Source organism: Equus quagga, chromosome 6 (assembly GCF_021613505.1).
Source record: "Equus quagga isolate Etosha38 chromosome 6, UCLA_HA_Equagga_1.0, whole genome shotgun sequence".
NCBI lineage: Eukaryota > Metazoa > Chordata > Mammalia > Perissodactyla > Equidae > Equus > Equus quagga.
Window position 1 is genome coordinate 12996183 of NC_060272.1, and position 14566 is coordinate 13010748.

Here is a 14566-nt window from a genome sequence, read left to right on the forward strand (position 1 = left end):
GCAGGGCTGCTGGAGGAGTGGAGAGAAACTGTCAGTTCCCGGAGATCCACCCACGGCCCCGTCCAGCCGGTTTCCTTCCTCTCCTTGGGGAAACAGGTGAGATTAACAAACTGGGCTCCAGCCAGTTTCCACCGGACTCTGTAAGTGTCTTCCCGAAAGATCTGGGGGGCAGCTGGGCCCTCCCTGTGGGTGGAGGAGAGAGGGGTCAGCCGTGTAGCCTGGCGGGAGAGCCGGCTGGAGGGCAGTGCCCTCGGGTGCAGGGAGGAGAGGGCTGGGCGGCCACAGAGCGTGCTCTTGCATCCGCAGGAAGACATCAGGCTGGAATCTCCTCCTTTCCTTCTTGGGTGCTAGCGCCTGGGGAGGAGTGTGCCCACCTGGGCCGTGTTGGTCTTGCCCCCTCCATGAACATGGACCAGCTCCCTGGAGAACTGTCTTTATTCCAAGATGGGGGCAGCAGGGGAGAGAGAAATTCCTTAACTCAAAAACAGTTGAAATCATTCTTCTATTAAAACAGTGCCAAGTTTGCATGAATTTTAAAGGATCCGCTTCTTTGGGGGACTGTGGCCTGGTGGGGTCCTCCCCTCCTCCCTGGGGAGAGAGGCTCTGGGGGCTGGAAAGGAGCTGGTTTCTCGAACCCATCTCCCTCCTCCTCCCAGCTGCCTCTGCGCCAGGTTCGTGCTACACAGCGGAGCCTAGGGGCCCTGGGCCTTGGGGCCCGTGCAAAGCACTGGCAAAGTGTTGCCCAGTTTCCTGGGGCTTCAACCAGGATTCGGTTAACCCTTAGATATTGGGTGGTCTGTGAAGCATGGCCCTCTGGGAAGGGGAGTTGCTTCTTTCCTCTTCTTGGAGAAACTGAGGTACCAGGCGAAGTGTGTTCACACCAGCCCAGGCCGGGAAGGAGGGAGCGGCCTCCTGCTGACCGTGGGCTGGCCCACGGCAGGTGAGGCCGGAGAGGAGAGAGACCTTAGTTTCTTGGCCTTGCTGTTTATATGTACAACATGTCTTTTTGTTTGTTTTTATATAAGAAAGTCATTTTGGGCAACAGAAATGGCAAAGTTCTTATAGACAAAAAGCAGTTGTTAAACACCTAACTCAAATGCTTGGGCCGTTTGATTCGGAAACCGGTTGAACAAACACAGCAGTAGCTTCCCCGAGTCCTTCCCTTTATCCTGATTGAAAGAACACCATAGACTTAAAAAAACACAAGTCCTGTAATGAAAAACAAAGCTTTTGTTCTCTTGTTTTTGAAGTTAGTTTGAAAAAATGTTTAAACTGAGCGTGGCAGCATCTGTTCTCTGATAACCACAAAGTGGCAACAAGGGATTTTTACATTTTAACTGGATTTTGCTCTCCCAGGAGTGGACTGTGTGTTGGCTTTTAAGTGCTTTTTAAGAGCTAAGTATAGACCAAATTGTGCTTTTTAGTAATATTTAGGGTCCTGGGATCCACCCCCAAACTCGAGAGAGGCCAGTGTCGGGAGCCCTGAGGAAGAGTGGTGGTCCTGGCCTCTGTCACCGGTCCCCGCAGGAATGTAGCTTTTAAAGTGGGATTTTTGGGCAGGTGGGGAGGGGATAAATTGTATCAAAGAGTGGGATTCAATTAGTTTGGTGCATCCAGTTTCCTTCAAAGCTCAGTCACTACAACTCAACATATTTTTCTGGAAGTTTTGGACTCAAAGAATTCTGGCTGCTGTCAGTGGGCAGTGACCAGCTGTGTGTTTGGGACTCACAGGAATGTGAGTAAATGGGTCCACTTTGTGTAAAGTCTTTAGAAGCATGTTCAGTAATATGCCCTTAATTTCCTCCCCCTCCCCTGCTTGCTTGTAATTCAGGGTTTTAACTTATCTCAGCTGTTTTCATTGAACTTCACTTGGGGTAATTATAAAGGCACTGAAAGGATTTAAATGCTTTGGGCACAGGTAATCAAAAAACGCATCCGGCTTAATTTTGAGTTCTGTGGTTTTATCTTGAAAAAGGATTATTTCTTTTTAAAAATTGTTTAAAAATGGAGGGGTGTGTGTGCACGCGTGTGTGTGTTGGGGTGATTCATTCTTTTGGAGCACAAGGGAGGCAGTTAACTTCCCTAGGTTTGTGTTGCTCCTGCCTACCTGACAACATAGCCACCATCTTTTCAGAGAATTTAAACTAGTTTTAGTGATGTTCTTAGCAAAAGGTAATTCTGAAGGGAAATCTTTTTTGCTACCAAAAGAATCAAGTCCTGAATTCCAGAGCCCACTGGAAGGGGAGTTTGGATTATTCCTGAGATCGTGCTCCTGGGCCGTGGGCCAGCAGGGTGGCCCTGGGCTGGGAGCTGGTTTGCACTAGACACACCGGCGTGTGGGGCCCTGTCTGGTGGTTTCTCAGGAATACTCAGGTTCCTTGTGTCGTGCAGGTGGTTCTGGGGCTCTCAAGTTTGACATCTTGCGGTTATCCTTGGTGGTCATCTTCCAGTCTTTTCCCTGATGAATTCATTCTGTCCTGTGTCATTGGGTGGAGGCCCCTCGTTGGCTCTCCTCTGGATCCTGGGCCACGGGTAGCCCAGCCCAGGATGCCTGCATCTCTCTCCCCCTGCTCCGGCCTCGCCCACTTGGCTGGGCGAGAAAACACCTCTGAGGTCAGCAGTAGCTTGGCATTGGCCTTCGATCTCTTGCTCTCTGTCCAGTGCTCCTTCTGGGAGACTTGTTCCTCATACGCTATGAAATATTATGCTAAATAATATAATTATATATCATATAGATGTATAATAGAATTAGCTATATATTTTCTAGCCAGGGGCCTCACCTGCATCTGTAACTATTTTATTTATTCTCTTTTGGGTAGGTCTGACTTCAAAAATGATTACATAAGAATTGTTTAAATGGGTATATGTTCTCTTCCTTCTAGAATATTTTGTTAGCAAGCCACCTAGAAGGGAATGGCTTTGTGTGATATTTTGTAATTGTTCTTTTGTGCTTCTTCTAACTTAAATTTAAGTTGCATTCCTGAACTCCCCATTTCTCACCTAAGAAAGCAAAACAAAGAACCATTTTAAGTTAATATAGCCTTAAAATGTTTCTGAAAAGAACCCAAAAAACCTTTTAAATAGTACACTAATGGGTAGTCATTCCCTTTCCCTCCACTGCTTTCTGTCTGAGTTGTCACCAAGAAGACAAAAGGCCTTTGGGGGCATACAAGGTAGGCTGGGAGTTACCTGCCGTCATCCAGACCTGAGGGCCCTTCCTCTGCCCTGCACAGTGGCCACAGGCTGGGACCAGACACAGATTCTTGGCTCTGCCTTCTTGACCAGGGGGCTTGCTCCAGGCAGAATAAATATTTTGAGCAACTGCCAGCGTGTGAGTTAGGAGCTGCGCTCCCCTCTAAGCACGCTTGCAAAAACATTCTAAAAGGCCAATCGTTTGCTGCATTTCTTAGTAGCCAACTGTGGGAAGTCTGCTTGTCAGAGCCAGTGTGGATGGGCCTGGGTGGGTACTGACAGCTGGTGAGGCCCGAGTCTTAATCCCAGTCCCCCTCCCTCAGAGGCCACTGCGCCCTCCGTCACGCCTCCTGGGGCTGCTCCACCTTCCAGGAGCCCGTGTGGCAGTTACAGAGAAATCTGTCTAGTTTCATTGCATGTTGGGTTCTAGAACGGGACTGAGTTTAAGGGAGGCCACCACAAACATGTTTTTAGAAATACTTGGATGCTTGTGGAAATCCTAGATAAACCATAAGTTTTTGCTTTTGATTAGTGATTGTGAAGTATGCTGAACTCAGATAAGAACGGAAATTAGTCATCATAATTACAGTCTGAGCGGCCTACAAATTGTCTTCCTTCCATGATCTCATTTAATCTTTTTTTTTAAGATCAACTTTCTTTGAAGTATAATTTACACACAAGAAAATTCACACATTAGGTACACCTGTGGATGATTTTGACACATGTATATGGCCATGGACCTACCACCCCAATGAAGATAAGAACATTTCCGTCTTCCCAGAAAGTACGCCCTCCACGCCCACTGACCTGAGCTGGCCCTAGAGACAGTTTCACATGTTCTAGATGGCCTTTCATCAGTGCAGCTCTGGAACAGGAGCGTGGATGCCTACCACTGTCCTTGCTCCAGGGAGCCTGGGGGGCAGGGGAGGGAGAGGGTGACAGGCCCCAGGTCATAGTCAAAGGGTCCAGAGCAGTTTGCTTCTCCTGGAACTGCCCCTGTGACTGGGCATCTGAAGGAAATGGTGGCGGAGCTACGGGACTGAATGTGATTCCTGTAGGTTTGCACCCAGAGCAGTATTTCCACCTGTGCATGCATTGAACTGTGCTGCATGACGTGGAAGATGTAAAATGAAGAGAAAGTTCGACCCCACCCTTGAGGAGCTTGTGGTTTCGAGAAACAGTTTAGAGAGAGTGATTCCAGGCAGGATACAGGGCAAAATGAAAATGCAGGGTCCCTTGTTCAGAAAGCAGGAAGAGTGCAGTTAAAGGTCCTAAAATATGAAGTTTTCTCCTTTTCTCTGTGGTCGCCCTCTCTTGACTTGCTGTGATGTTTTTTAGTTGCTTTTTTATTATTTGATGTTATTTATTTTATTATTTGTTTTATTTAATTGTGTTATTTTACATTATACTAAATTCTCAGTGTTGAGTTTATCATTCCTCTTTATATTGTGCAATGTCAGTTTTAAGTTTAAATGCAAATAGAGGAGCATTTACTCATTTGTGGAATCACAGAAATGATATTTGGGCCGGCCCCGTGGCCGAGTGGTTAAGTTTGCGCTCCGCTTCAACAGCCCAGGGTTTCGCTGGTTCCGATCCTGGGCGCGGACATGGCACCACTCATCAGGCCACGTTGAGGCAGCGTCCCACATGCCACAACTAGAAGGACCTGCAACTAAGATATACAACTATGTACCTGGGGGATTTGGGGAGATAAAGCAGAAAAAAAAAAAATTTCCTACGTGCATGCATACGTATATTGTTTTTACTAGAACTGGAAACGCTGCTCAAAACTCTCTCAGCTGTATTAGTTCACTTCTTGACATGTGCACATTCTGCCGACACTGCCCAGCGTCATCTCCTGATGCTGGAGCAGAGACTGAGAGGACGAGGAACGCCGGTGCCCTGGGGTGGCCCTCGCCCTCTGTCTTCATCTTCAATGTATGTGGTTGGCTGATGCGGGGAAGTAGCCCAAGGAAGGAGGGGCAGGATAGAGTTTCTTGGTTGTTCATGTTTCTTAGAATCCACCGTCTTCTTCCTGCATTCAAAGCAAATTCTGTTTGGAATGGAAAGCGTGGCCTTTCCCAGCTGACCCAGCCAGAGATGTGATACGTTACCTTGTCCTCACTCCGAGACCCGCTGAATCCCACCTGTCGGGGGTCCACAGGGACTCTGTGCTCCTGGGACACTGAGAACGCTGGGTGCCAGTGGGGCTGCATGGATGTCCTCTGCTCACAGGTGTGCGCTAGTGTTTCATCAGACTGCACTTACACAAGGTCAGATAAGGTTACTAAGAATTTCAGGACCAGGGCCGCTTCTGAGTGCGGGTTCCCTGGGCAGACTGCACCAGTGTGTGCTTGGTGCTCAGTGAACGCCCGTGGGTGCTGTAGAGATGAGGATACAAATGGAGCCTCCTGTGGGGCGGTGGCCCAAGCCACTGGCCCCCTGGGTCCCTCTGCTGGCTGGATGTTGTTCCTGTTCTGCAGTTTCGGGGGGCAGAAGGCAGTGAGAGGAGCGCCCCACTCCAGAGCTGGGCAAGCCTTTGTGGGGCAGGAAGGAGGTGTGAAGGCAGACTCACCTGCTCTGCTGCCCTTAACGGCCACATAAGTCACCTCGTCTCAGTCTCTCCATCTGGAATGTGGGGAGAAGCTAGGGAGGGGAGGCGATCTCGTCATTTGAGCATTAACTCGAGAACGTGAGTGAAGCATTTCGAGTGGCTTTCAGTCCTGGGTGGCCAGCATTTGTATCTTCCCCTCGGAGCCACAGGTGGGCAGCGGGCAGAGCCCAGGCTCCTGAAGCCACAGCCTCAGGGCGCTGGGCTCTTTCTCCCTGGGGTCAGATCTGCTGTTTCTCCACTACCACCTGCCGCAGCACATGTTCTGGCTCTGGCGGGGGTCCAGGCCTCTCCTGAGCGTTCTGCTCCTTGTGCCTCATTCCAGAAGCCAGTGGAGGCTGCAGCCCCTCCTCTCCCAACCATGCCTGGTATTTGGGACCGTGGCCCTGCAGACCTGGCCAGTTCGCCATCCTGCCTCTTTCCGTAGAACCTTTCCTGACCCGGTGTTTGGGCTGGTCCTTTGCAGACTTTCAGAGCAGGCCTGGGAGTGTAGGGGGATGGTCACGTCTCCCTTGGTGCTCACTGTATATTTTAAAGACGGCAATACAATTGTCTTTAAAGTGGTGCGGCATTAAAAAAAATCACTTTTGGGGCCAGCCTTGTGCCGTAATGGTTAAGTCTGGCACACTCTGCTTTGGCAGCCTGGGTTCACAGGTTTGGATTCCTGGCCCAGGCCTACACCACTTGTCAGCCATGCTGTGGTGGCATCCCACATATAAAGTCGAGGAAGATTGGCAACAAATGTTAGCTCAGGACTAATCGTCCTCAAGCAAAAAAAAAGAGGAAGATTGGCAACAAATGTTAGCTCAGGACTAATCTTCCTCAGCGAAAAAAAAAAAAAAGAAAGAAAAAGAAAAAAACCCATTTTTTTAAAATAAAATTTTTGGCATGGCCAAAGAGTAAAAACCCATGGAATGGCTGCCGAGGCAGAGTTCAGAGGACCTAGTGTGGCATCAGGGACCATGAAGCGCCTGTCTGTTTTCCCAGACCTATGAGGGTTCAGGGTTTGAAGGAGCGACTGTGAGTGGAGACCCTAACTTCTTGATTTCAAAGGCACCAATATTTCACCCGAGCTGCTCCGTTAACGTAAGAAAGGTGTTTTGCCCTAAACCTTTCCGGGGTATTCAGGGGGCTGGCAAGGGCTCGCCCCAGGCAGGAAGCCCTTGTCATTGCTATAAAGAAACGAGTAAGCAAGAGCATGAGAATCAGATCACCGGCAGGATGCGGCCAAGCCTCCCGGCCTGCTGCCTGCCAGCGCCCGACGGGAGAGTGACGTGACCCGGGGGCCTCGTGCTCGTAGGCCCAGCTCCAGTTTAAAGTTCAAGGCGTTTTGTTTTTTCACCTGTTTCCTACAGTTCTAAGAAACTTCTGAAGAATTAATGTGTAACCCTATCAGACACTCAGGCGCTTTCTCAAGGGGAAATAATGTTACAGTAGGAAGGGAGAGAAGTGGCTACTTGACTGAGATTCGAGAAGGTTTCTATGAAATAAGACTCCTTTCTAGAGCAGACGTGCACAACATCACATGTGCTTTTTACTAAGATTGGACCACACGTAGTAATGTCCGCCTCTGCTAACGGGTGTGCTGCCCGGGGTGGCTGCTGGGGGCCACGTAATGACTAACTGGGCCTCACTTGTGACATGGTGCCCTTCACGAATTTGGTGGCACCAGGGTTCTTCTGGAGCCGACTTTGACATGACATGTTGAACTGTGAAAGCTAATTTATACAGCAGATGGGAAGACAGAAGACGGAGCTGCGTGGCAGCTCTGGGGCGGGTGTTTCTGGTTCCAAAACAGCTCAGTGTCCAGCCAGCGGTGAGGGGCAGAGCCGGCTCCTCAGGGCCTTAATTGCGTGCGACCCAAATCCAGTCACTTCACCTGTCCTTTCTCACACAGTCTTAACTTGACAACGGACAATAAGCATTGTTAGTGGCTTAATGATTTATCACTCGGAGAACACAGACAGAAGTGATGACATACAGATTTTACTGACATTTCCTTGTAACATTAAATTTTAGTACAGTTTGAAAATGTTATGGAGACACCTTTTTTAAAAGGTTGTTTTCATGTTAGAAACTGGTGTCCATTTAAGTTGTTTTGCAGATTAGTTTAAGAAGAGTTAAATATTAGCTCTTTTCTTGCTTGGTTCACCTGGTATGTGTGTTTCTAAATATGGTCTAGGCATATGCACTAGTTCTAATTTGTAAACTAGCATAATAAATGCTTAAATTAAATCCCGCCTTTTACAAATTTTTACCACCAGGTGGCTAAGAAAAAAAATTAAGCAGGAAAAATCCAACAATTATGAAGGACTTGTAATCACTTTCAATTTCTGCTTCAGCGATGAAATGTGAAACTGTGGATGGACTGTGTTTCAAGAAAGAAAACTGCTGAATAAGTGAGAGGCCTTTCCAGCAGCACCAGGCCAGAGGAACATTTCCATGAGTGTTTTTGTTTTCTTAAATATTGACAATGTTAAACACACCAGATTTCGCTGAAGTAATAAAACTTTTCGAGACTCTCCCTGAGCCTGTTCCACCTCCTTGTGACCCCTGGATGTCCACATTATTCCAACCAGTTGGGTTTGGGACAAGGGTTCAGCTCTTGGGCTTTTTGATTCCCAAATGGAGGGTGACCAAGTCCTGACCACAGCAGTGGCCTCCCACTCAGTCCTTTACATGTCGGTAACGTTGCTTACAGAGCTGTTCCTTGAATTCATTTAGAATCGGCACCAAGACTCAAAAGTAAAATTTGCTAAATTGCATGTGAATACCTCACAGGTCTCTTTCATTGGTTCTGTATATTAATGGTAAGACACTATAGGGGAATTCCTGCATGGGGGATGGTGACATACAGGCAGGAAGACACTTTTAGACTTCTTTTCATGGAATCCATCGGTTAGAGTAAGGACGGCACCGCGTGGCAGAAGCCATGCCCCCGTCCCTCATGTTCCTGAGGCACCTTGAGAACGGCGGGATCTTGTTCCACGAATACAAAACCCACCATCTTGCCTCGCCAGTGCTTCGTGTGGCTGCTAAAACTTCCGTGCATTCCAGTTTGCCCTTCGATTCTCTAATTTATTAATTTTGACAAGTAACCTCTTGGCTGTACACGGTTTTATTCACAATTCGTTTTTCTGATTCAAAGTGAGCAGGAGGACTTAATCCTCTAATGGGAATTAATTGCTTGTTTGAGTGCTTAACTCTGATCCTTTCTCAATCCCCACAGGCATGAGTTTCTTCCTGAAGGATCTGTGTTTGTTGTTCAAAACACAATCAGAAGGTAATGATGTTTTTCTTGTGAAAGGAGCCAGAATGCAGAATAATAATTTTCTTTGTTTATTACGGAAGACGTATTCTCAAACCAATATTATAAAGGATACAATTCAAGAGATAACATAGAGAAAATTATAATTTAGTCATTCTAGCAAGCTACATTATTTCCTAGAAAAGAAGTTTAATTTTTATTGCTAGTGTTTCTTTTATGGAAATAGGCCATCATCTTCTGCAGAAAACAGTTACGGAACTGATTTTCTCCAGAGTTGGAATTAACATCGTGCGACCTAACCACGATCGTGTCTCTCTAATAGCACCTTCCCAGGTATTCTTCTTGTCTCTGAAAATCATTTAGGCCACAACCAACACTTGATGTGGCTCGATTCCCTCTTCTATCTAGTAGGTAGAGTGTTCCTTTTTGTCTTATTTTTTTAAGGGGCTTTATTGAGAAGAATATAAGCTAGGAGGTGTTTTTATAGGATCTTGACAAGGAAGGAGTTGGGGTGGAGGACTTAGGAGGGAGCAGCATCAAGGGGAGGAGAGAGAATTAACATTCACTGGGTGCTGAGGCCTGGCACCCAGTCGGCAGTCAGCAGAGATTAGCTCTTAGGGAGATTGGATGAACCTCATTTTAAAAAGCAGGAATAGAAGCTCAGAGGGTTTTAATAACTTTCCCAAAGACCCACAGCTGCCAAGTGGTAGGGGTGAGAGTTCGATTCAGGCCTGTCATTGTGCCACAGTGCATTTCTTTACACTTATCATGCATTGTGTCCTTAAATGTCCAGCTACAGAATGCTGAGGCCGTCCTGCCTGATGCTGTTCCCTGCAGGGGCTGGCCTGACCTGACCGTCAGTGTCCCAGAACAGGCCTACCTGGGAGGGTCTACTTCACAATAAAGCAGAGGTGGAGCCACTCCTAAAGGGCACTCTTTAGTTTGCTCTGGAAAAGCCCAAATGGCTCACCTAGAGGTGTTTCTATCCATTATTTATTAAACCAAGCTCTTGCATTTTATCCAAGACTCTGAACGTAACCCAGTGTCATGGAAGAAACTACATGGCAGGAAGGGGACGAGGTTAAAGACGTAGTAACATATGAGCCTCAGAAGGTAGCATGCCCTTCTGCGGTGGCAGTGCCACCCTTCCTAGCCTGGCCCAGGGGCACCGTGTGTTAGGAGGATACCAGTGTCTCCAGGCCTGAATGAATCACAGGCATACTCTGAGTTAGCCCTGGCTGCAGTTCTGAGAGGATCTGGCCAATGTAATAGACGTTTCACATGTTCTGTGGGCTGTGACCCTCACAGCAGCTCTTGGAAATCGGCTGAGAATGACAGACAAGGAACAAGAGTATAGGGAGACAAGGAACTCAAAGAGGAAAAACAAATTAAACCCAAAGCTGGCAGAAGGAAGAAAATGATAAAGATTAGAGCAGAGATGAACAATAGAGAAAATCAATGAAACCAAGAGTTGGTTCTTTGAAAATATCAACAAAGTTGACAGACTTTCAGCTAGATTAAGAAAAAAGAGAAGATAAAATAACTAAAATTGGAAATGAAAAGGGACATTACAACCCATTTTACAGAAATAAAAAGGATTATCAGAGAACACTATGAACAATTGTATGCCAACAAATTGGATAACCTAAATGAAATGGATGAATTCCTAGAAACACACAACCTACTAAGACTGAATCATGATGAAATAGAAAAGCTGAACAGACCTATAACCAATAAGTAGATTTGCTCAGTAATCAAAAACCTCCCAACAAAGAAAAGCCCAGAACCAGATGGCTTCACTGGTGAGTTCTACTGGCAGTGTCAAGAGAATCAGCACTGATCCTCCTCACATTCTTCCCGGAAGTTGAAGAGGAGGGAACACTTCCAAACTCATTCAATGAGACCAGCACTACCCTGACACCAAAGCCAGACAAAGACACTATGAGAAAACTACAGACTCATATCCCTGATGAAGATCGATGCCAAAATCCTAAACAAAATACTAGCAAACAAAATTCAACAGCACATTGAAAGGATTATCTACTATGACCAAGTGGGATTTATTCCTGGAATGCAAGGATGGTTCAACATAGGAAAATCAGTCGGTGTAATACATAACATTAATAAATAGAATGAAGGGGAAAAAAACAGATGATCATCTCAATTGATACAGACAAAACATTTGACAAGATTCAACACCATTTAATGGTAAAAACACTGGAAACTACCTCAACATAATGGAAGCTATATATGAAAAGCCCCCTGCTAATGTCATACTCAGTGAAAGACAAAGCTTTTCCTCTAAGATCAGGAACAAGATAAGGATGTTTGCTTTCACCTCTTCCATTCAACATAGTACTAGAAGTCCTGCTTGGAACAATCAGGCAAGAAAAACTAGTAAAAGACATCCAGATTGGAAAGGCAGAAGTAAAATTTTCTCTGTTCACACGATCTTATATGTAGAAAACCCTAACATTTCCACAAGAAAATTGTTAGAACTAATAAATGAATTCAAAGTTTCAGGATACAAAATCAGTGCACAAAAATCAGTTGCATTTCTGGGGCCAGCCCAATAGCCTAGCAGTTAAATTCACATGCTCTGCTTCTGCGGCCCAGGGTTCCCTGGTTTGGATTCCTGGTTTGGTTCCCTGGGTGAGGACCTATGTACCTGTTACCAAGCCATTCTGTGGCAGGTGTCCCACATATAAAAAGTAGAAGATGGACACGGATATTAGCTTAGGGCCAATCTTCCTCAAAAAAGAAAAACAGTTGCATTTCTATACATTAACAATAAACAATCTGAAAATTAAAACAATTCCACTTATAACATGAAAAAGAATAAAATACTTAGGAATAAACTTAATCAAGTAGGTGAAAGACTTCTACACTGAAAACTTCAAAACATTGCTGAAAGAAATTAAATAAATGGAGAGACACTTCCTGTTCATCGATTGGAAGACTTCATATCTTTAAGAGGTCACTGCTACCCAAAGCAATCCGCAGATTCAGTGCGGGTCTTATCAAAATTCTCAACAGCACTTTTTTGCAGAAATAGAAAAATCCATCTGGAAATTCATGGAATTTCAAGGGACCCCAAATAAACAAAGCAATCTTGAAAAGGAAGAACAAAACAAAACAAAACAAAAACAAAAAAAATAGACAATAACTAGTGCTGACAAGGATATGGAGAAATTGGGGCCCTTGTGCACTGTTAGTGGGAATGTAAAATGGTGCAGCCACTATAGGAAACAGTATAGAAGTTCCTCAAAAAAATTAAACATAGAATTACCATATGATCTAGCAATCCCTTTTCTGGGTATGTATCCAAAATAATTAAAAGCAGAGGCTTGAAGAGATAGCTGTACAGCAGCGTTTATGGCAGCATTATTCACAGTAGCCAAGCAGGGGAAGCAAGCCATTCACTGATTCAGTCCATTGACTGATTGTCCATTGATGGATGAACAAAATGTGGTATATGCATGTGATGGAATATTATTCAGCCTTAAATAATTTAGGAAGGAAATTCTAACATATGCTATAACACAGATGAATCTTGACATTATGCGAAGTGGAATAAGTTAGACACAAAAAGACAAATACTGTATAATTTCACTTACATGCAGTACCTCAAGTAGTCAGACTCATAGAGACAGAAAGTAGCCTGTGGTTGCCAGGGGGGAGCAAGACGGGGAATGGGCTGAGGGGTGGGTGGTTACTGCCAATAGGTACAGAATGCCAGTTTCACAAGATGAAGAGAGTTCTGGAGACGGATAGTGGTGATGGTTGCACAACAATGTGAACGTACTTAACACTACTGAACTGAAATGGTTAAGATGGTAAATTTCATGTTTTGTGTATTTTACCATAATTTCTTAAAATCCAAAATAAACAAGTGGGGAAAAAAGAGCATGATGGGGGCAGAGCCCTGTGCACCCTGTCGCTGCCACTGCTGAGCCTGTGTCCCAGGCTGTGCTTGATGGCTCGCCCCTTGGCCCTGGGGTCCGTCTGAAGAGCAGAGTCCTGAGGCTTTCGGAGTCCCCCACCTGGGTCCAGTTCCTGGTGCTGCCTCACGTGAGCTCTGCCTGGAGCCCTCATCGAGGCCACCTTGGTTTCCTCATCTGTTAAATGGCGATAACACCACCACAGAGTGTCGAGGATTCGAGAAGCTGAGGTGACACATGGCACTTAGTGCAGGGCCCAGGGCACTCAGGTGGTGCTCAGCAGAGGTGTGCACAGGCCCCCCCCAGAGGACCCAAAGCTGCTGCTGGGCGCCAATGCCCTGGAACCGGGTCATCGCTGGGATTTAATCAGCCCCCTCAGGAACACCATCCTCCACGAGTCTCTCTGACCAGACTTCTTGCCCTCCTTCCTGGCTCCCTAAGCCGCTGTCACTCTTGGATGTAGGATTCCTTTCCTTGCTTTGCAGCTGAATCAGGAAAACAGCATCCTTCGCGGAGAGCCTGCTCTGAGCCGGCACCTGACGGCTGACTCCAGCGCTAGGCTTTTTCCAGTAGGATGGTTCTAAACTTCTTCCGTTTTGCAAGTCCTCACCCCTGGTGCCACCTCTCCCCATCCCGGACAGACGACATGTCCTCGTAGTTTAAGGAAAGGCCCGGCAGCCGTGCATGCAGGTCCCGCCGCCGCCCCTCCTGAGGCAGTCCCTGCATTGTGCCCGGGGTGCCGCTCCGTCCTCGCTCCACGTTTGAAGCCGCCTGTTGACGAGTCTGTCTCCCTGTGACCTTCCCAGAGGGCGGGGCGTGTCCCCTTCCTTGTGCATCCCCGCGCTCGGCGTGGGCCTCTGGCTGCGCAGCCCTCTGCTCCCCCTTCCGCTCTTCCTTGGCGGAGGCGAGTCCCCCAGCCCCTGCCTGGCTCCTTGAGCCACCGCCAGGCCTCTCTGGTGCCCACGACTGCTGCCTCATTGGCTTTCCCTTGGTGGCCAAACCATGTACTCGAGTCCACTGTACCTCAACAAACTCTTCTCACCAGCCCTCTAAGCAAGCAGCTCCTGAACCGCCGCTTCTGTTTCCCATCAAGCCTCTGGAGGGCCGAGGGGCCGAGGGTCCTGTGAAAGGGCTGGTGGTGCAGTGGGCGGCACCACGGGAGAAGGTGCCGGGGAACACGCTCCTTTACGCCTCTTTCCTCCCTAAAGGTCACTCCTGACCGCAAAAGACAAGATGAGGGAGGGCAGCAAGGTTCTGGAAGATCGGAAACAGAAATGAATGGTAGTTGACGTAGCAGCCTGCAGAAACCTGGAACCTAAGCCCCTGCTTGGTGGGAAGCTCGCCCAGTGGTGCCGTGGGCCGCCGGGGCAACTCAGCTCCTGGGGTGCCGTAGAGGCAGAAAAGGGGGAGAGGGGGAAAGTCAGGACCCAGAGCAGAGACCCCCAGGCTCCTCTGCCAGCAGGGGCCACTAGGTACTGTCCAGGGAGGCCTAGCCTGGCTGAGGGGGTACCCTGAAAACGGGGTTGGGAGAAGGCTGCACACCTGCAGCCCCCA

General features: G+C 47.3%; 1 protein-coding gene across 10 annotated transcripts in view; it reads left to right on the forward strand.

Annotated features, from left to right (window-relative positions):
* GGACT (gamma-glutamylamine cyclotransferase) overlaps positions 1–14566 on the forward strand; it is a 48507-nt gene that overhangs the window by 29292 nt on the left and 4649 nt on the right. For 3 of the 10 annotated variants that reach the window (XM_046664154.1, XM_046664153.1, XM_046664155.1), the window contains exon 2: positions 9033–9086. The exons of 3 other annotated variants lie outside the window; for them this stretch is intronic. In XM_046664154.1, the coding sequence (XP_046520110.1) occupies positions 9035–9086 (52 nt within the window). In that variant the 5' untranslated portion in view covers positions 9033–9034. Of the gene's footprint in view, positions 1–4; positions 97–9032; positions 9087–14566 lie in introns of all 10 variants that reach the window. 4 more of the 10 variants (XM_046664152.1, XM_046664151.1, XM_046664156.1 and 1 more) reach the window with 2 other exon arrangements.